Source organism: Carica papaya, chromosome 7, assembly GCF_054855325.1.
Source record: "Carica papaya isolate Zhongbai chromosome 7, ASM5485532v1, whole genome shotgun sequence".
Lineage (NCBI taxonomy): Eukaryota > Viridiplantae > Streptophyta > Magnoliopsida > Brassicales > Caricaceae > Carica > Carica papaya.
In genome coordinates, this window is record NC_142315.1 from 5408928 (window position 1) to 5430355 (window position 21428).

At 34.8% G+C, this 21428-nt stretch overlaps 3 protein-coding genes across 6 annotated transcripts; all 3 read left to right on the forward strand.

Annotated features, from left to right (window-relative positions):
• Positions 1-1941: 1941 nt before the first annotated feature.
• LOC110822085 (uncharacterized) lies at positions 1942-6911 on the forward strand. 3 transcript variants are annotated; one of them, XM_088207102.1, is made up of 6 exons: positions 1942-2401; positions 5082-5199; positions 5268-5589; positions 5847-5908; positions 6214-6295; positions 6541-6911. In XM_088207102.1, the coding sequence occupies exons 2-6, from the start codon at positions 5083-5085 to the stop codon at positions 6657-6659; spliced, it is 702 nt and encodes a 233-aa protein (XP_088063228.1). In that variant the 5' UTR covers positions 1942-2401; position 5082; the 3' UTR covers positions 6660-6911. The 3 variants fall into 3 exon arrangements, with proteins under 3 accessions (XP_088063228.1, XP_088063229.1, XP_021907784.2); XM_088207103.1 differs by having other exon boundaries at positions 5078-5199; positions 6515-6650; XM_022052092.2 differs by having other exon boundaries at positions 1943-2401; positions 5078-5199.
• A 312-nt stretch (positions 6912-7223) lies between these two features.
• Positions 7224-17179, forward strand: LOC110821936 (Cyclophilin-like peptidyl-prolyl cis-trans isomerase family protein). 2 transcript variants are annotated; one of them, XM_022051913.2, is made up of 10 exons: positions 7224-7702; positions 8118-8296; positions 8378-8479; positions 8594-8700; positions 8807-8948; positions 9253-9484; positions 10432-10471; positions 14799-14997; positions 16131-16268; positions 16485-17179. In XM_022051913.2, exons 1-10 carry the CDS (start codon positions 7483-7485, stop codon positions 16623-16625), a joined length of 1500 nt encoding a protein of 499 aa, XP_021907605.1. In that variant the 5' UTR covers positions 7224-7482; the 3' UTR covers positions 16626-17179. The 2 variants fall into 2 exon arrangements, with proteins under 2 accessions (XP_021907605.1, XP_021907606.1); XM_022051914.2 differs by having other exon boundaries at positions 14802-14997.
• A 1975-nt stretch (positions 17180-19154) lies between these two features.
• On the forward strand, positions 19155-20907 carry LOC110822081 (nuclease). Its single transcript, XM_022052087.2, has one exon. It carries the CDS (start codon positions 19307-19309, stop codon positions 20735-20737), a length of 1431 nt encoding a protein of 476 aa, XP_021907779.1. The 5' UTR covers positions 19155-19306; the 3' UTR covers positions 20738-20907.
• Positions 20908-21428: the final 521 nt, after the last annotated feature.

Genomic DNA, 21428 nt, shown 5'->3' on the forward strand with positions numbered 1-21428 from the left:
GACAGGTTGTTGCACCTATGAATCAACTATCGAGCCCTTAACATAATCATTATTAAGAACAAATATCCAATACCCTTGATAGTTGACTTATTCGATCAATTAAATTTCACCATTTTGAGCTAAATTATTGGGTTTGAGATGTTACAAAATGTATATATTATATAAATATAATTGGATACACCATTAAAATTACTCTAGGTTAAAATACAAAATCCAATATTTGAAGGATAACAAACTTCGATTTATTATATATATAAATGAGGGATATATAAATATTATTATGAATTTCTAGTCAGAAACTCAATAGCAACCAAACAAATGCAACAAAATGAAGAGAGTAGTTGATGAGACTAAAAAGAGTCAATAGGTTAGATGCAATTCAAAATAATTTTTTACAATTTTGAGAATGAATCATCTCTATTTAATGTTTATATTGACGTAACTTATTTTAAAATTTGAGATTCATTGTTTTTCAACAATTTTTTATTTATAAAATTTGCTAAATGCAAATTAAAAAAAAAAAAAAATTTGGTAACTCATTAGTGTCATCTAACCAATAAAATTTAAATTGTTTCAAAAGGTAACACTTATAAGTGAAAATGTCAAAAGCTAATATTTAGAGAACAAAAATTATATATTACATGTTTTAAGAGTTAATGTTGGACATTCAAGGACAAACATTAAAAGAGCCATTTAGGTAAGTACAAAAAATAAAAGCTAAGAAAATATAAGAAAGAAAAGTCTAAGAGAGAAAAAAACAAAGATATATATATATATATATATATAAATACTTAAAATGACGACATACCCAACAGCAAAAACAAATAAAAAAATGTAAATATGCCAAAGACCTAAAAATTAGTTTAAAGATATAGAAAGCAAACTATAATATAATGTGGAAAAAAGAAAATCTAATGCTAAATTTCTTTTTATATTTTTATTTAGATGACATAAATATTTTTCAACAAATATAGTTAATTTATTTATAATCTAATTAAATATCTCAACACTAAACATAAATTTTAATTGTATATATTAATAATAAATATTGATTTTGATTGAGTATCTTAATTAGTAAATTTAATTACATAGACTAATAAGTACAAGTGAGAAAAATTGAATCCATAAGTCAATAAACATTATAATAATTTTTTTTAAAAGTTGTTATGATATACAAATAAAATTTTATGTAAATCCACATAATTTACCAAACAATTCTTAACTTTCTAAAGTAAAATAATAAAAAAAAGTCAAATAATCAAAACATTGCAAGTTTAAAGCACAATACATTTAAAATTACGAATTAAAGCAATATGAGCTTAAAGTACCTAAAAAGATAATCAATTAAGACATTTTCAAAATCTCGAAGGTGCATCGTTAACAAAATTCATTTTCAAATCTTATTCAGAGAAGACGGATTATTTTGTTTTAATTTTTTTTTAAAATAATAAAAAATATCTTAAAATATTATTAAAAAATACGATAAATATAGTAAAATGTATTATAAAATTTTACTATCTTAAAAGAAGAAGCAACAATTAAAGATCTCGATTGCGCGATTTTTTGTGACTATAAACAATATAAATCTTAAAATTTCGTTATAAAAAAATTATAATTATAATGAAAATGACCTTCATAGTTTGTAAAGATAATGTAGAATTACAATAAAGTATGCTCCTTAAAACCATTATGTTAAGTCATTTACATTAAAACCCATTTTACTCATCTTAAACCAAAACAAAACCTAATTTTGGCCATTAACCCAAGATTAAACCCAACCCAAAAATCCCCCCCTCCATTAGTCTAAGAAAGATAATTATGTGTTAATATTTTAATAATATAAGTTTTTAAAAATTAATTTATATTTAAATATTTAGAGAAAATAAACAACATTCATACAAAAATTTAAAATTATTATAAACAAATTGTTTTTGTATCAAAACATTAATTACATCAAATTTTGTCTCTGTGAAGTTCGAGAGCGAAAGAGAAGCACGAGGAGTAGGGGCTCGCGCTTGAAGAAGAAAAGAAGAAGCGACGAAGAAAAAACGGAGGCTTTCGAGAAGGTCTTTTGCATGGAGGTTTTGGGTTCTAGGTTTTATTTGTAAGGGAAACAGAAAGGGAGGGAGAGAGAGGAGGAGAGAAAGGAGAAGCTTTTCTCCTTTCTTATAAGTGTGCGTGTGTGTGGGTCGGAGAGAGAGAGAGAGAGACGAGGGTTCTCTTGGGGTTCATTCTTCTGGGTTTTGAGGGATTTTGGTCTGATTAGAAAAGAAACAGAGACCGGAAGAGTGAGGATTTCGAGGGAATTCGGTGAGGATCTTTGGAAGAATAGAGGTTTCGGGAAAAAGGCCAAGAAGGAGGTGGCAGAAACAGAACCGAGTTTCGGTGGTGTACGAGAACGGTATACATTGATCTCCTTTTTCCTCTTCATTTCCCTCATTTTTGTAATGCAGAACGAAATGGATTTTGATTAGGAATGAAATGAAGATATAGACTTCCTTTGAATGAATGACAGAATTGTGGGATTAGTTTTTTTTTTTTAATCTTTTTCCTTTCTCTTTTCTCGTCTGTTAGTTGCTATCTCTCAGTTTTATGAATGATGAATGCCAAACGTGTTCTAGTGTCTGTGAACAGTTTCAAATGAGTTTTTTCTCCTTTCAAATATCTGCGCAAAGATTGATTGCATGAAAGCTAAACAATGAGTTGAAACAATTTCATGCAGTATGTCTTGATTCGTATATATTATGTTACGGAAATGTTTGAATGAACTTTAGCTCGGCTCATTACTTTCTTTAGCAGTATTATTGTTAGCTAGTTTATGATCTGTAAAATGTCTTGAGGCTAAGTGTGGCTATATTTTCAAATGTTGTGCCTTATTTCAAAAACAAATTGAATTTATGCTGATGAAAATGTTTGAATGCATTCTGGCTTGTTAAAATGCTTCGGTAATATAAATGGTAATTTAATTTTGATTTTGTAGAGACTGTTTTAACGAGCTGATTTGTGTTTCTTCTCTTGTTACTATTTTCTTGTATGTTTAACTCTCATTTACCTGATATTTGGTTTGCAAATTATGGGTTTGGTGATGAACAATAGATGGTTATGCAATATTTTAGGTTATGGCATGATTTAGAAGTAGCACATCTTTTACTTAGTTCACATACAAACTGTTTGGTGACATTCCATGAGTCCTGTGGGCACCCTTTCGCTTCCTTTTTCCTTTTCAATGTCAATTCTGCCTCTGATTTGGCTATCCTTGTTACGTTGCCCTTTCTTTCCCTGTTCCTTGCATGCTTTGAATTGTCTTACTGTTATGGAGGATTTGTCATTGACCAACTTAATTCAAATAATACATTGCATTCTTGTTTTTGGAAAGGCTTGCAATATGCTAAGACTGGCCATGAAAATCGTGCTTGGGTGAATATGTGATGCTTCCTTTTCTTTTGGGCCTCTTGTTTTGTTTGTCTCTATTTATGCTTTATTAACTCTTTCCGCTCACAAGGTTCTGTTATAATTGAAATAAGGGAGGTAGTACAATTTGAGTGCAAGGCCCAACATCACCTTGGCTTGAAACTTCAAATGCTCAGAGCAAAGTTCCATGCAGCATTTCTCTCCGGTCATCCCCCATGCTATGAAGTTGTCTAGGAGCCTCTTTCTCATTTATTGAAATGGAATTGTGATTTTAAAATGGAAAGTTGATTACTCCGTTACTTATTTCAAACTGATACATAGAATAAATGCATTTCTTTGTGCCGCAGCTAGTAACTAACAGGTTGTTGAAGCAAGTATTGTGTATATCGCCAAATTAGTGCACGGTTGTTATATGAATATGGGCAAGAATGGCACATGCACTATTCTGTTTAACTTGGGATTTTCCTCTCTTCTTATGGCCATGATATCATTATTAGGATTTTATTATTTATAGCTCTAAATCTATTTAATGGGAAGTGTTGCTTAAAAAAGAGAGCAGGGAAATAGACATGAAGACATTACTTTCTTTTATCTTTTAGTTTTTCATGACATGATTTATAAATATTTTTAATTTTACAGTTTGGTGAATTTCTATTAATTATGAACATTACGCGCACACTTGCACTTCATAGGATAATAAATATGCATGCAAGTAGATCCTAATTAGATTAATCTCCAACAAAAGAAAGTGCTTCAGATATTCTTATCTATGTTATTTTGGACCTTGAAATTTTTGGTCATTTGATCAATGCTAATTTTGGTGCCTGATTTTGTTTTCAACAGCACCAGTAGGTGCTCCTAAAACCCCAAATTTAAACTTTAAATTAAATTTTATTTTTAGGGTTGCTATAGGTATCTTGTTAAAAAAAATGCTCTAGGTAACATATTATTCTACTGGATTAGAAAATATTGTGCATTTTCCAGTTTGGTGGCTTCCCTTTCTGTGTAGTGCTATGTGCTGCTGCAAACATTTTCTGAGCCAAACATATGTAAGTAGGCTATAATTTTCTGCTAATCAGTTCCTCTTTCATTCCAAAACCCTTGTGCCTGCTGAAGTGAATCCCCCATTTCTTTATCATTCATAGGCTTTATGTACTATAAGCTCCTCTCTTTTAGCAATAGCTACAAAAAGAAAATGCATGTGATCCTAGCACTTCATAATACAGTCTTGTGTATTGAAAATCTATGCCTGGAACAGTGTTGAACCTTCAACTTACACAGTATGCCCAATGCAGCTTCAGACTTGTGTCTTGAACTTGGCATTTCTATTGGCAATTTCTCCTCAGCTTCCCTGCTTTATGTTGTTCTTCCATGTTTGTTGATCTGGATATATGGTGGTTTGCACTTATTATTCTTTTAGAGCAGACGATTGCTATGGGAGTGCTTTTTGCTAAAATTACTGGAGCTGTGCTTTGCACAGAAGTAATTGCTGGGGTATAACAGCCGGTCCTTTTAAGTTTCACTAATTTGCTACCCAAAAGAACCAAATGAGGAGTAAAAAATCGTTGAAAGATTACTATTTGTTGTGGTGATTTTTATTCTTTTTGTGCTCAGTTATTTTACAATTTAGACCAAATATCTTGATTTGTAGCCCTAATTATGACAGGCAGTATGATAAGACCTCGCTTTCCTGGCCACTTGTCACCTGAAGTACCATCCTTTGCATCTACACATGCATTCGGCTCTAATGGTTTACAAGATTTGTCTTCAGAGTTCCTGACGAGAGATGTAAGAACTTTTACTTCAGCTTTTCATGATGTGAATTATGCATATAACACTACAGTCATTTCTACCAGAGAACTTCATTGCGGTATGGGGCGTATGGTTCTGATGATTTTACAAATATTGGGGTTCTTCCTGAACTTCGTCCTGGTGGAGTATCAGCAGGCACTAGTTTTACACGTTACTCTGCTCCACCCGAGGATCCCAGTTTAATTGATCAGCGACCAGATATTGGATCTCTCACTAGACAAGGCACTACTTCAGGCATTTCTGAAGCAGCCACTGAAAAACCCAGCTCAACAAGAAATGTCGATGACATCTCAGTTCGTGCAGGAGAATCTAACATTCTGTTTGTTGATGGGCTCCCGACTGACTGTACGAGGAGAGAAGTAGGGCGTATCCTTTTGGTCTTGATTTTCTTCTTAGCCACGTAATGCAGTAAGGTTATCTCAGTGTTTGTTGTTGCAGTACGTGTTTTACATGACTTATATGAGTGTTTTATGCTTGATTCAATCTAATTAGAAAGCATTTAACTTTGCTTGAAAATGAACTATATACTTACACAAGACGTGTTTTCTCTTAATGTTTTGTGTCTGTTCCTGAGGATAGATGTCTTTTCTCCCTTCTTTTAACGTCCTTGACTAATGGCAAAGATCTTTTCCGTCCATTTATTGGCTACAAAGATATCAGAGTTATTCACAAGGAGGCTAGACATGTAAGTTTTTCATATTTGTTACCTATAAAAAAAAAAGATGATTGTGTTTCACTATTTTTCCACTTGATAAATGGACCTAACTATCCATTTGGTTATCATCATCTCACGTGAACAATCCTCTTGCTCCCCGTAAATGTTTAATTTAAACTCTCAAAGTCTAAGCTCATGCCTGTGCTCGTCATTCCCAGCTATCGTTTTCTTATCGTTGTTGTAATCATCAGATGGTTCTTCGACAAGCATCAATTGGGAGTTTTTGTTCCTTTTTGTGCTTTTTATACAATGATCATTTTGTAAGTACATTGCAGACTGGAGACAAGGCTAGGGTCTTATGCTTTGTGGAGTTTGTTGATGCAAACTGCGCTTTGACTGCAATGGAAGCTCTGCAAGGTAAACTGCATACACCGAATGTTTAATTTGGATGTTTGCTGATTTTTACTCCGAGTTATTGGGTGATCATGGTCTGAAGGCAGCCATATTAACATATTTGATTATGCTCGAACCACCATTCTGTTCACACCTGCTTTTTAGAATCCTGGATAAGGAGTAACTCTTTTCTTTTTCTTAAAATAATACACATTTATTATATTGAAATAATAAAATTAGTAGGCTGTACTACATTGGCTTTTCTGCAGGTTACAAGTTTGATGATAAGAAAGCCGATTCGCGTGTTTTGAAGATCCAATTTGTACATTTTCCTTTCCAGCTTCCACGTGACGAGGATGAGCAACCGAGCAAGTCTCGAAGTTCATGATTCACTTTTTGAGTTTGGTTAGGCATCATCATTACATGCTTTCCTATTCTCAGGATGAGCAATTTACCAAGACACAATGGATTTGAGCTGTGTAATGAAATAATTAGATGACTCTGTAGATTTGGAAGATTGAGTTTCTTCATTTTTCTGATGTTTTGAATTCTAAATTGATGTTGTTAAAATTGATTATGCTCTGAAGACAATTAGTTTGGTGTATATTTTTCACATTTTGAGATCAAAACTATTATTTTATGCTTTTTTTTTTCTTTCTTGGAAAATGTATTTTATTGTGAAGATTTCTGAAAACTATATCTTTAGAAAGAAAAAATTAGTTTAAAAATACATTGCTTATTTTATTTTCTATTAACATATCAATTAATATAATGTTGGTTATATATAGTGTTAAATATTTGTATAGTTGTCATATATAGCAATTAAATGGTTAGAAAATAATTGTTTTTTAATTTTAATAAAATTTAATCCGAAATAATTTTGTATTAGTTAACACTAATAATAATAATTAGATAAATTTGAAATGAAAATTAAGCTCAGAGAATTTTGAAAAACTAAATAGAAGAACACAGGCCTTTGGGGATTGATCTCATGAAAATTTTCAATTTTTTTCAAACTAGGACTGAATGCTTCTCTTCATTTTATGTAATTTTTTAATCCAGTTCAGACCAGACTACGAACACAGCCCTTTCCGCGCAGCAAACATACCCTAATTTCTCAAGCCTGAATGCAATTCTCAGAAGAAACCACGAATAGGTAACGAGTAAATTGGCAGTAGAAAGAAATTGCAATTGGAAGAAAGTGAGAAGGGATGTCGACGGTGTATGTGCTAGAGCCACCGACGAAGGGTAAGGTGATAGTGAACACGTCGTACGGTCCGCTAGACATCGAGCTTTGGCCCAAAGAGGCACCCAAGGCTGTTAGGAACTTCGTGCAGCTATGCCTCGAAGCGTATTTCGACGGTACCATCTTCCACCGCGTCATCAAGGGTTTCCTCATTCAGGGAGGCGATCCCACCGGCACTGGGACAGGTGATTTCCTTAGCAATCTATGTTTCTGCTTTTTGTTTTCTCTGTTGCTTTGTTAATAGTTGTAATCTAGATTGATACCAGCAGTAATTGAAAACTCTCTCTCTCTCTCTCTCTCTAACTTTCTTGGAGTAGGGAGGTACCAAATGGAGTACTATCCATTGCTCTTGCTTTCTTTCGTGTTCGGCGGCTTTTATCCTTCTTGTGTACTGATTATCTGGTTTTTGAACTTCCGCACTATGTAAAAATGATGGATTTAGAAAATGGAAAGTAGAAAAATGTTGCTTAAGTTTTACTGGGTCAGTGAATGAGGTGAAGTACGAAACAGGGTTAAGTATGCAGGACCTTTGTAGGTCTTCTTCACTGGTGAGTTGATGTTCACTGACGTTTTTCACTTATGCTTTGGGGCTCAATGTAGGCGGGGAAAGTATATATGGAGGTGTGTTTCCGGATGAGTTCCATTCTCGTTTAAGGTTTAACCATAGAGGCATAGTTGCAATGGCAAACGCTGGGTCATCTCATTCAAATGGAAGTCAGTTCTTCATAACTCTAGATAAATGTGAAGGGCTTGATCGAAAGCATACCATTTTTGGGAAGGTAATGAACATTCATCGTTCAGTTGAGAATTCTTTAGAAGACAATTTACTGACGTTCAAGAAAACTTTTGTGTCCTTTCAGGTGACTGGGGACTCAATTTTTAATCTTATGAGAATAGGTGAGGTTGATACCGATAAGAATGATTGGCCATTGGATCCTGCCCCTAAAATATGTTCTGTTGAGGTGAGTATTTCTTTTTTTGGTTCTGAAATATGGCCTGTGGTCAAATTTTCTCTTTCTGAAATTCTATGGTAGCAATGCCAGAAGGATGCTTTACCAACCCCTTGTTTTAATTAGGTTTTATGGAACCCTTTTGAAGATATCATTCCTAGAGCTCTGGTAAAGACTTTGATTCAGCCTGTAGCTGATGCTGAAGTAAAAGATTCAAAGAAGAAAGCTGTGAAGTAATTTTTCTCTTATCCTATCTGATCATTTGGTAATATGGAGAAGGAATCAGTGTTTTGGACTCTTTTTTGTTTACGGGCCCTTTGTCACGTTTGCACCATGTAGAAAGCTGAACTTACTTTCATTTGGGGAAGAGGCTGAAGAAGAGGAGAAGGAGCTTGCAGCTGTGAAGCAAAAAATCAAAAGCAGTCATGATGTGCTGGATGATCCTCGTCTCTTGAAGTCAGAATTTTCGAGTAAAGAACTGGTAATGGTCCAGTTCCTGTTCCTTTTGTTTTTTTTTTCCCCTAATTTTCCCCCTTCCTTTCTTGGTTGGATGGAAGTCCATGGAACAAATTGAAGCACTAATGCAATAATTTTTTGATCTTGAATTTCCATACAGCATTTTTTCAGGCTGCCTTTCAGCCCGGTATAAATGGCTGTAGTGGTACCGAGACTTAAATGGCAAACACTGCACATTGTAGACATTTATCGTCTTTGTATTTTAATAGTAAATTATTGATTGTATAACATCTTTAAGACTGATTTCACTTAATTTCTAAAATGTGCAGAACTCCTCTGAAGATAAGACAAAAAGGGATGTCCAATTATCTATTAGACAAGCTCTAAGTTCTAAGAATGAAGGAGCAAACAAAGATGTGGAAACTACATCTTTTGATCATAGTAATGATGATGACGACGATGATATTGATGAGGCCAATTTTGATGCAAGAATGCGGCGGCAAGTACTTAATAAACGGAAGGAATTGGGAGATCTACAATCTAGAAGAAAGCTAAATAAGGGTACCTAAATAATCTTTCTTCTTTTCTTAGTCCTAAAATTCACATGTAATGAAATTTTATTTACCTCTAACAAGCACCCTAGCAAGACGACCCTTATCACCCTTATCACCAATTCTGACCAATTCTATGTTGAGCCTTGAAACCGCTTGGAAGCACAAAAGAACACACCTTAAATGTAGTAATATCCTCACATCAGGTTGACAAAAGATCAATGTGTCATCTGCAAAAAAAAAGGTGTGAAATCTCAAGAAAACTGTCATTCCTACCCACAGAAACGACTCTCACCAATTTTCGTTCCTTAGCCTTCATCAATAACCCATTCAAAGCTTCCATAACAATGATGAAAAATAGCAGAGATGGAGGATCCCCCTGCTGGAGCCCTCTCGATGCCTTAAAGAATGTCGACAGACCTCCATTAATGAGAACAACAAAAGAAGCAGAAGAAATAAAAAATAACAGGTAAAGAAATGATGTTAAAAGTAGGCAACGAAAGAAAAGCATGAGGAAGCAGATTAGGGAACCAATTCCGTAACAGCCACATATCCACTCCTAGTCCTTTCTTGACAGTTGGCTTTGGGTTTTCTCTCTCTGCGCAACATAGACTCAAAAGTACCATGATTAGGAAACCAATTCCTTAACAGTCATATGGAGCAGATTTTGATTTAGTTCTGGAGAGATTTTAGTGGTGAGAAAGCAGATTAGGGAAATTAGCAGGGGGAGAAAAGGTAGGAGAAGAAAGAGAGCTTGAGAGGTGGGAACTAAAGCAAATTTGCATTTAATTGCTAGCTCAGATATTTTAAAATCAATTAATAAAAATTATTTGCTTCTTTACTTCTGAATTGTCTGTTAAAAGCTGCAGATATTGGTATATCTTCATTTGTCTGTTTGACTTAATCTATTTATGTGATTACCTTGAGTATTTCAACAATATGTATTCTTTTATGCAGGGACATCTGATTCAAAAGGCAAAGAAATTTCTGCTTCTGGGTAAGGATATGGTGGAACCTAGCCCTTTTCGTGTCTTTTTGCTCTCACCAGCTCGGAAGAAGTTTATGACTTGCTCTTTGTTTCTTCTAACATAGACTATGCTTGGCATATATACCTTGCTTGGTGCATACTCACACTTTGGTTGCTAGTATGAATGGTATGATTGAGTAGCTTAATAGGATAAAATATATGTAGATTTTGAATTTTAGCTTTCAGGAAAATAAGGGCCTTGGCAGGGGTTTGTAGATGTACATATACAGGAGCATCATGTCTAAAATCCTTAGTGCGGACAAGTTATCGTGATGAGCACTGGTATCATAATAGATAAGATAATTTATGACATTTCTTCCACAACCCACCATTCCACTGGTAAAGGAAAACTAGTGATTTTTATTTTAATAACAATAGAAATGTTGCACCCCAACCAGAATCCAAAGACTCCAAATTCGTTAATTAGGATTAGGTTAAGACAAGCAAGAAAGGTAAAAAATTGTCAAGTAAGAAAGTCAAGGTAGTAAACTCTTTCATTTATCTATTATTCAGTTTCTTAGAAGAAAGCAAGTTCCATGACATCTGGCTGAGCCTAGTTTGAAAATGCGGAAATTGGAGCAAAATCCCTAGAAGAGAATCAATAAAGGCTGAGGGAATCGGATTAGTAAAAAAAAGGGTGCAAAAATTATTCAGGCAAGTTAGATCTTGCCATCTGAATAGCTAGATGAAAATAGATGAAATTGACAGAGTACAGTAGTGCAAGAGAAGTGGAGCAAGGACAATGAGAAAGATGGAAGGATTTGCTCCAGGCAGCTATTTGCAAAAATCTCTAAAGGGTTTAGTTGCCTTTTTCACTTAGAAGGCTCATCAAGAAAGAGTCTCTATAGAAATTTGATGCAAGTGGTGGAAGTTACTGCTCAGTGGCTTTTGCATTTACAAAAGTGATATTGCATTGATTGGTCTCTTTTGAGTTGTCTTTAGGGACTGGTGTTTTCGTAATGGGTTCTCTTTTGGTGATATGCACTGCCCTTAGGGTGAGTTCGTCACTGCAGTCTCTCCGGAATGCAAGCAGAAGGGTTGTCTCATAATAGGGGCTAGAAACACAGATTACTAATGCATGCAGGTCGGAATGCATGACCTTCCTGTGGAAGATGGAGCCCTGAATTGTACTTGACCAAGTTATTAATCCCTATGGAACAATGACCTCCCTGTGGAAGAAGAGATGCGGTTCCCGGCCAAGCAGATTTGGAAGGTGAATGCCCCTCCTGGAATTACTTTCTATCTTGGGAGACGGGTAGAGAATGCATTTTGACCATTGACAAGTTGATGAGAAGGGGGAGGACCATGGTGCATTCATGTTATCTCTGCAAGAATGCTGCAGTTGTGTGATCATATTCTTCTATGGTGTCTGGTGGTTTATAATATTTGGACAATGGTCTATGGTTTGTTTATGGATTAATTAGGTTATAGGGGGATTGGTGAGGGATGGGATTTGGGCATGAGAGGGGACTTGTAAAAAGAAAAAATTTGTTAATCTTATTCCATTAACTATTTCTTGGGTGGTATGGAAAGAGAGAAAAATTAGGAATTTTAATGTGATTGAAGGGGAGATATATAGAATTAAGGATAGATAGTTTCATTATTTTGGTTATTTGATTTTGGATAGGATGGAAGATTTTAGGAATATAGTTGATATGCTAAAAGATTTATAAATTTTCTCTAAATGGGTGGCACCTCCTTGGTGCCGTAGATTTAATATACTTCTTATACTTTTTATTTCAAAAAAATTAATCCCTATGGATGTATTGAAAGTGTTTGATGTACTTCCAACTCCTAATGCTGTTATTCAGGATTAGTGACTTGAAGACACTAGTCGGACTGAAAATTCAGTTGATTGGTTGCTACACTTATGTTAGTTGTTGACAATTGAACATCTAAGTATGATTTAAGTCTATTCTTGATGGTTGAAAGATTTTTAGAAATTCATGAAGAAATATCAAAATGAGTTAACCTAGAAAGAAGACAATATGTTGAGGATGTCCCTTGCTATGGAGATCACGTTGTATGAACTCTTTCTTGCATTGATCTTGTCATACTTGCTCCTAAAGAACTTACTACTTTGGCTAACTTTCTGTTTCTCATGGAGTGTACAAATAGCACAAGGCTGAAGTACGTATGAAGTGCATGTCCCAGCCTTTCATGTTTTTAATGCTTTCTAACTCAAAACTCAAAAGGTAATCTATTTCCATGGAGGCAAGAATGATCTGGAATGATGTTACGTTGAAATGAAAAATCTTTACTATATTAGTAAACATTCTTGTAATTGTTGATTATTGGTTGTGTAATGTTTAGGAGATATTACCTAGATTTAGAGCTTGAGTAGGCCGTTATGATATTGTCATCATTTTTGTAGTTTTCTAATTTGATTGTGATTGGTGGCTTTATAATGCTATCAATATAGGGATTATATAGGTTATGTTGGACTTCTTATTTTCTGATCTAGTATTCCTTTAAAAGTTTGTTTTACCTTTCTGGTCTCCTCTCTCTTTGCTTGACTTTCTCCTTGGATTTTTATCCTCTTTATTCTTGTTACTTAAGTCTTTTCCTACCCTAGCTAGCATCACTAATATATTGGAATCCATTCCCTGCTAGTGCTTTGGGGCAATTTGTATGGTCCAATTTGGGGGCTTGGAAGTTTGTTAAGAAGCCTTTGAAGAAGGGAGGCGTCGGCTTGAGGTCCCTGATCACTTTTAACCTTCTCTTATTGTGGAAGTGGCTTAGGAGGTTCATGAGGAATATGCCACACTTAGTGGATGGTTCTTAAAGCTAAGTATGGTGTTGGGAAGAATGGGTGGGTTCCCAAATGGTGTGGGGATCCACTTGCCTTAGGTGAAATTTTACAAAGATAGTTGATGTGGCCAATCTCTCTTGTTTGACCGAATATCATGCATTCTCAATATTGCAAGGAACAAAGAGGTGAAAGTTCCTCCAAGAGTATGGGAAGTTGGCTCTATTCAGAATCTAAATGACTGGGGATGATAGCTTTGCCAGTCTTCTCTTTTGTCCTGAATGCGCCGCTGTCTCCTGATGATGTTGACTGCATGATATAATCTCCGACAGGATTGGCATTCTCTCTATGAAGTTGTGCTTTAGCCATATCTGAAATGTCGACAATGAGCCCGACAAATTTTCTTTGAAACTACTTTTATTTCAAAAAAAAAAAATCCTTGGAAACAAATTTTGAATAAAAAAGCTACTAAAAGATTTGCTTCCTTTTTTCTTTTTGGGAGGCAGCTAGGTAAAATTCTTATAATAGATAACTTGAGGAAAAAAGGTGCAGTTTTGGTGGATGTGTGCCATTTGTGTCAACGGGCAGTGACTGATCATCTATTGCTTCTGTACCTCCTGGGACATCTCTCTTGGAACTTTGCACTTGATCTTCCTTGTATCGAGGATTGGAAGTTTTGTGACTTATGATTTTTGGGCTTGGCATGGCATCGTGGTGGAGAGGCACAAGAAGAAATTGATGCCTTGTCTGTCCTCTGGGTTGTCTGGAACTAAAGGGACTGAAGAGATTTTGAGGGGAAGTTTTCTTTTGGCAACATTAGAGATCATTGGCTTCATCATTCCCTTGGATTTTTTTGATAAAAAGGGCATCCTCTCCCTTGAGGAAGATCTTGGGACAGGATTGATATTTTGACTTATTTGCAACTATCTTTTTAATTTATTGATCTTTCTCTCAGAAAAGCTTTCGCAGTTTTCTTTCTATTCTTATTTTGTGTTGGCTTCTTACTTCTTTTCTTTATAAAAAAAAGATTTTGTTTGACTTCTGCTATGCTATGCTTGATATGGCATGACAGTTATGCTTGAGAGGTGGTAAAGTATTTTACCTTGTAACCTTTTCTATTTTTTTGATGGTATGGAAGGAGAGATTAAAGGACTATGAGTGAGAGGTTGGAAATTATTCAAGGATAACCAGCTTCGTGCTTGGAACCACGAAAATCTGTGGACTTCTAATGCAGTTTTGTATTATAACTATGTAATTTGTTATTTGAGGTAGCAACTCCCTGGGGCCCTCCTTTTACTGAATTTTTCTTCACTGCAAAGAAACATTTGATGAAATTGGTTGTTTGTAAATGCACCAATCAAGTGAATTAATCTACTGGTAGGCACTCCCTTTGATTTGCTTAAGTTTTCTTAATAAGTTTTTTGTTTGTACTCAAAATTTGAACCTTCTCTGTGGATGACTCTACCTCTGAAGTTTCTCTATATTTGCAAGTTAGACTCTTTTAGTTTTAAGAATCTAGAATGCAAGAAGATTATATTTGAACCTTAGCAGGTCAAATACTGAAGGCATTGATGATGACCAACCAAGGGTGGAAAAGCTGTCATTAAAGAAAAAGGGAATTGGCTCAGAAGCAAGAGCCGAACGCGTGGCAAATGCAGATACAGATTTACAGCTTTTTAGTGAAACTGAACGAAGGAGGTTATTGCGAAAGCAAAAGAAGCGCAGACTTCAAGGACGTGAAGATGAAGTAAGTTACTCATAAAATTGTTTGTGTTAACCTTGTTATTCCTTTTCTTTCTCCATTTTACTTATCTTCCTCCTTCGATGATAACATGTGTGATTTTTCATTTTGTGGTTTACCTAGATGGCAAGTAAATTTGAAACATAAATAGATTAATGAGTGCAAGTAAATTGTGGACTTCCAAAGCATTCACATAAGACTTCTATGTTTCCTTCCCCCTTCCTTTTAGCCTTACAACAACATACCAAGCCATCTGCAATCTATCTTTTTTGGAGGAAGAAATTAGACCTTATCTTTTCCTTCGTTACATGCAAGCTGAAATATAGGAGTTCTCTTTGAATCTTGCATTGTTTGCTAAGAACATGGAAGGAAAAAGATACAGCTAAATTAGCTATGAGTTTTTGGCATCTCACGAGTAAGAATTAATTCCTTGTAATATTTTGATTTGTGGTTGTGTTTGCTCACTACACTGTTGAGAACATCCTCTGCCAGGCATCTGCCTCTAAATTCTGGCAAAAGCATCATTCTTTTTCCACTCATGTCCTGTTTGCTCAGTTCCAAGAATCTTTCTCTACTGTCCTAACTAGGGACAAAGTCAAAATATGATCTTTACCCTTGTATCGGCTGCTCCAGTAGTTATGTGCCTCATGTAGAAGTCGTATATGCCTCTGTCTCCCATGTGAGCATAGCTCACAATTCAGATTTCTAAGATTATTATTCTAGCATTTTGAGAGTTCATTTGTAGGTATACGAACAATGTCTCATTTTTGTTTCTTGTTTAATGATCCAATTTTTGTTTCAAGCTTTCTTTTTTTTTATACATTCTATATCATGGTTTCATTCTTTAATCTTTTTTCAAGTTTCTACTGTGATATGCTGCAGACGGACATTGTTCCTGTTATTCTAGGACATTTTTTGTTATACGATCTTGATGTATCAAAATATGGTAGGGAGACCATAAAGTGTCAAGTCAAGCATAATGATAAGAATGAAAATCCTTAAGCCTTCAAAACCATTGAGTCGTGGTCCAAAAACACATCATCCTCATTCTTTTATCATCTTTTATTTATTTGCACCTGGTGCTGATGCTATTCATCTTTTCTGTGGCCTTTTTTTTTTTAATCATATGATTATTTTAGATCTTAGCAAAACTCGAGAGGTTTAAGCAATCCTTTTCTGGGAAACCAGTTTCATCAAATAGCGAATCTGATGGCAACAACGAAGATTCATTGGACTGGAAAGCAGTTAAATTGAAGTTTGCTCCTGAGCGTGGCAGGGTAATCTTTAGTCTAATATCAATTTCTTCATCTCAGTATTTGGAAAGCTCACATGAGTACATGATTTTATTTATTATATTTGTTGTGATATTTTGACGGCATGCCCGTCATGTGGCGTTGTCACGCAGCATGGCAGAAACATTAGATATTTGACATAGATGGTGCTTATTTGAGTTTTCCAATATTATGTAAAAGTTATTTGAATCTCCCATGCAGGACCAAATGTCTCGCAAGGATGACGCGAATGACTATGTTGTGCATGATCCTCTTTTAGAAAAGGGGAAAGAGAAATTCAATCGTATGCAAGCCAGACAGAAGCGAAGAGAACGAGAATGGGCTGGGAAATCTCTTACTTGAACCCCCCACTGCCATTATTTGCATGAGGTTTGTGAATATTATTTGTGGGGATGAAGCTGATGAGTTTGTTCAAATGCTGTTTGACAGAGTTAATTCAATCATGAGGACCAAATAGTGCAAAACATGTGTCTGATAGACATGTTTGTTCATTTTGCGTGGAAAAAGCTTTATCCTGGAATGGGATGCAATCCAGTTATAGACATGGATCTCACTGTTCTCGCAGGTCCTTTCTGTTTTGTTATAAGTTAGCCGTGGTACTCATATGTTACATATGTCTGATATGTTGACTGGGTCAAGAGTTAAAGAACATTGAAGTCGTCAAAGTTGGACCCTCTTCGTGGGACACAAGTCAGAAAACGTTATTCATGGAAAAAAAAACTTTGGTTTGGCCAACCCCAGAAAGAGAAGTTCCAATGTTTGATCTCATTAGACCACAGAAATGCCGTTCATTTACTAGACTCTAAGAATCAATAACATGATGTTTTCATGGTTATCTTGATATGACTCGCGCATGAACAAATCATTGAAATGGGTATGATTTTATGTTGTTCGTAGTTTTGATTCTTGAGAGCTTTGTTGGTTTAAATCCAAAACTTGTGCAGAAGGTTCCGATATAGAATATTTGTTTTTCATTCAGTTGGGAATCATCATGGCTTTATACAAAGTTGCTGGGCAAAATATCATGATTTTGTGCTTTCTTACCTGATAATTTTTACAGGCAAACGTCAAAAGGCAGTTGATAATGTTGAATCTTGTTACCTTCCAAAGGTAAACGGTAATGATTTCACTGGGACTTTATTGAACACATATCACAATTTGGATATCCCCCATCGTACATACATACATACATACATACATACATACATATATGTGCTTTCTGTAATTTTTCCATAAGACTTCTTTTATACACAGTCACACATATATATATATGTGACTTATAAAAATAAGAAAAATGCATTCTTAATTGAATTGTATGAAGCATGCTTAGTATATGCACATTCTTGTTTTTTTCTCAAATATATTTATACACACTAAATAAATTATTATTATTATTATTATTATTAAGATTCATTTCACACACTCCCTGATAGATGTCGGCATCAAGAACGAACTACTTTTTGTTCTGATAAGATTTGCCAATTATTGATTGACAAACTTTTTATAATAAATTATTACTACACACACAACCAAATCAATAAGTTGATGAAATTAATTTCCCAAAATTCCTATATTGATTAATTAAATTAATTAATATAATTCGAAATTGTTTTACAGATACCATAATAAAAGATTATAGTTTATATTTTAATATTGGAGATTCAAATTTAATTATTTGTTTTATACAAATTTATTATATATTACATTGTATAAAAAAAGAAAAAAAAAAAAAAAAAAAAAAAAAACTCAATAGTCTATGAGGTCACCGTCCTACACCTAACGCCACTACCACGAATTAGAATTTTATAAAACGTCGCCGCTTTCACACCCGAACATGCCTTTTTTCTTTTAACGGCTTTCAATGTTTGACCTTTTATTTTTATTTTAAATTAATAATTAATTAAGCTGATTAATTGTGAGTCACATGAACCAGTTCATACATGAACCAGTTCACGAGTTTTTTTTTCTTTCTTTCTTTTCATTAAATAATAAAAAATCATAATATATATGTATAGGATAAAATAATAATTTAATTTCTGTATTTTTAAAGAAATTTTAATTTAATTTAGTGTAATATTTGTCAAATTTATTAACACAGTAATTAAAGATTACGCGGACAGCTATGGTAATTTAAATTTTTTTCTAATGGGTTCAAATAAAAAATTAAATGATTAATCTTAATTTCTCTGAAACCTGAAAATGAATCCCGGAGACCGCCTCCTTCTGCTTCATCTTCTTCGAAGCAAGCTAGCACCGGCGAGAAGGAACCATGGTTTCAAACAATGTTCTTTCAAACAAAATAAACCAGGACCTCGCCGCCAATCTCTTTCTATTCCATTAATTTTCAGGAAAAAAAAAAAAAAGAATCTAAGCTGCCCATCCATCACCAGCTATTGCTTTCGATTTGGATGTATCTGCAGTTGGGTCAATCACATCTGTAGGAGTTCAGTGCCGCTGCATGTGGCAGTGCTTGCGGGTCAGCTACGGTCATCAGGCCGCCAGGTTGAGCTGCCAAGAAGGGGAGATGCGGGAGGAGGGAGAAGACCGTAGAGTCAACCACTGTTCACCAAAAATGATCCAAATATTTATTTTGTTTTATTTATATTATGTTTTCTTTAAAATTCAAAAATAATTAATTTATTTTTATTAAACTTATGCAGATAAAAAGAAATTTCTTATAATTTTTTTTTAAAAAAATTTCTTACTCTTAAATAAAGGTTATTTTTATAATTTTCGATTCAAAAAAATATTTAGTAATTTATTCATAATAAAACCAATTAAAAACAAAATTTGAAAAATGAGCAAATCATAAATTCTTTGTATCTATCTATATATATATATATATATACTTGGGTAGAGCAAGTCATATATACAAAACTCAATTTGTCAACTGCCGTGTTCACACGTTTACATTTTGTTCACACCACTCATCTTTCTATGTATATGAAAACCTCTTCTCCTTCTCCACACTCCAACTCCTCCTCCTCCTTCTCCTTCTCCTTCTCCTTCTCCTTCTCTCCCAAATGAAACGCCAAAAGAAAGATCCCCGCCATGGCGCCCAAGACTCGGATACCAAAACCAAACATTTGAAAGGTATCATCACTTCCTTGCTCCTTTTAGAAGACCAAGACAAGTGCGATAGAGACGAACAACACGCCGACTCATGGCAACGCGCTTCGCAAATCGATTCAACTCACACCAAACAAACCAAAACCATGCTTCAATACTACTCCAATCTCCACGACTACTACCACGAAATCGACGAATCTGACCGTATTACTCGAAAGAAATCGCGCTCCGCCGCCAACGCCGTCGCCGTCGCCGTCGCCGTCGCCGCGGTCTCCGAAACCGAAAAATCCGCGGCGAAACAAGTCGGGTCCGGGTCGGGCCAACACAGGAGGTTATGGGTCAAAGATAGGTCGAAAGCTTGGTGGGATGATTGTAACAGAGAGGATTATCCGGAAGAGGAATTCAAGAAGGCGTTTAGAATGAGTAGGTCTACTTTTGATATGATATGCGAGGAGTTGAATTCCGCCATTGCTAAGGAAGATACTGCGCTCCGTAACGCGATTCCTGTGCGGCAAAGAGTCGCTGTTTGCGTATGGAGGTTAGCTACTGGTGAGCCGCTGAGACTTGTTTCGAAGAGATTCGGGTTAGGAATTTCAACTTGTCATAAACTGGTTTTGGAGGTTTGTTCCGCCATTAAAACTGTGTTGATGCCAAAGTATCTACAATGGCCGGATGAGGATTCATTGAGGAAAATCAAAGAGAAATTCGAATCTATTTCGGGTATACCTAATGTCGTTGGTTCAATGTACACGACTCATATCCCCATTATAGCTCCAAAGATCAGTGTAGCAGCTTATTTCAACAAGAGACACACAGAGAGGAACCAGAAAACATCATATTCCATAACAGTTCAAGGTGTAGTTGACCCAAAAGGTGTACTTACAGATGTATGCATAGGGTGGCCTGGTTCGATGTCGGATGATCAAGTGCTGGAGAAGTCTGCTTTGTATCAGAGAGCTAATGGTGGTTTATTAAAGGGTGTTTGGATTGTAGGAAATAGTGGGTATCCTTTAATGGATTGGGTTCTGGTACCTTACACTCAGCAACATTTGACATGGACTCAACATGCTTTCAACGAGAAGATTAGTGAGATTCAGAGAGTGGGTAAAGATGCTTTTGCTAGATTAAAAGGAAGATGGTGTTGTTTGCAGAAGAGGACTGAGGTGAAGTTGCAGGATTTGCCTGTAGTTCTTGGGGCCTGCTGTGTGTTGCATAATATCTGTGAGCTTAGAAATGAAGCCATGGATTCTGATTTGAGGTTTGAGCTTGTTGACGATGAGATGATACCTGAATCGCCTCTGAGATCAACTAATTCCATGAAAGCTAGAGATGCAATTGCTCATAATCTCTTGCACCATGGTTTAGCTGGCACTGCTTTCCTCTGATTATTGTTTGACATTCTTTTCTTCTTCTTTTCGTATTTCATTCATCCTAATTTCTGTTCGAACAGATGATCCCCATACATATATACCTAATTACTTTACACAATATTTCTTGTTATAAACCTCAAACTATCAACCCAAGAAATAAATTAATTCAAACCATTTTCACATTATCTTTTCATTTTCTTTTTCTGGGTAATGGGATGTTGTTTTCTTCTTTAATTTGATTTAATTAACATAGAAATTTTTATTATCTAACTTAAAATCTTTTTTCACGACATTTAATTCTAATTTGAATAATTGAAAACGTATGTTTTAGGCAAGTAATCATTTTTGGACTAATTACAATCTGTGTTGCTCAAGTATCTTCGCCATAGTTAATTCAAATTTAACTAATTGGAAACTAATTTACCAGGCAACTAACGACTTATGATATGGGATCTTTTATTAATTGATTTTACTTTCCTTACTAATTGAGATTTATTTCTTCCATACTCGGTTATATATTTAAAGATAAAAACAATGATTTAATTCTTATATTATTTAATTTTTGGTTACCTTAATTTCTATATTTTTTAAAAAAATTTAATTTAATTTTTACTTACACCGCATTTATCTTTTGATGTACGATTTAGATTTTGAGAAGATTCACGATCGTTGTTCATCTCTAATTTAGTTTTAAAGATGAGAATCT

Coding starts and splice junctions, on each gene's coding strand:
- LOC110822085 (XM_088207102.1), top strand. CDS start 5,083: ATGATAAGACCTCGCTTTCCTGGCCACTTGTCACCTGAAGTACCATCC. Junction 5,200..5,267: donor CAGAGTTCCTGACGAGAGAT/GTAAGAACTTTT, acceptor CATTTCTACCAG/AGAACTTCATTGCGGTATGG. Junction 5,590..5,846: donor TACGAGGAGAGAAGTAGGGC/GTATCCTTTTGG, acceptor CTAATGGCAAAG/ATCTTTTCCGTCCATTTATT.
- LOC110822081 (XM_022052087.2), top strand. CDS start 19,307: ATGAAACGCCAAAAGAAAGATCCCCGCCATGGCGCCCAAGACTCGGAT.
- LOC110821936 (XM_022051913.2), top strand. CDS start 7,483: ATGTCGACGGTGTATGTGCTAGAGCCACCGACGAAGGGTAAGGTGATA. Junction 8,701..8,806: donor TCAAAGAAGAAAGCTGTGAA/GTAATTTTTCTC, acceptor TGCACCATGTAG/AAAGCTGAACTTACTTTCAT. Junction 10,472..14,798: donor AAAGAAATTTCTGCTTCTGG/GTAAGGATATGG, acceptor TTTGAACCTTAG/CAGGTCAAATACTGAAGGCA.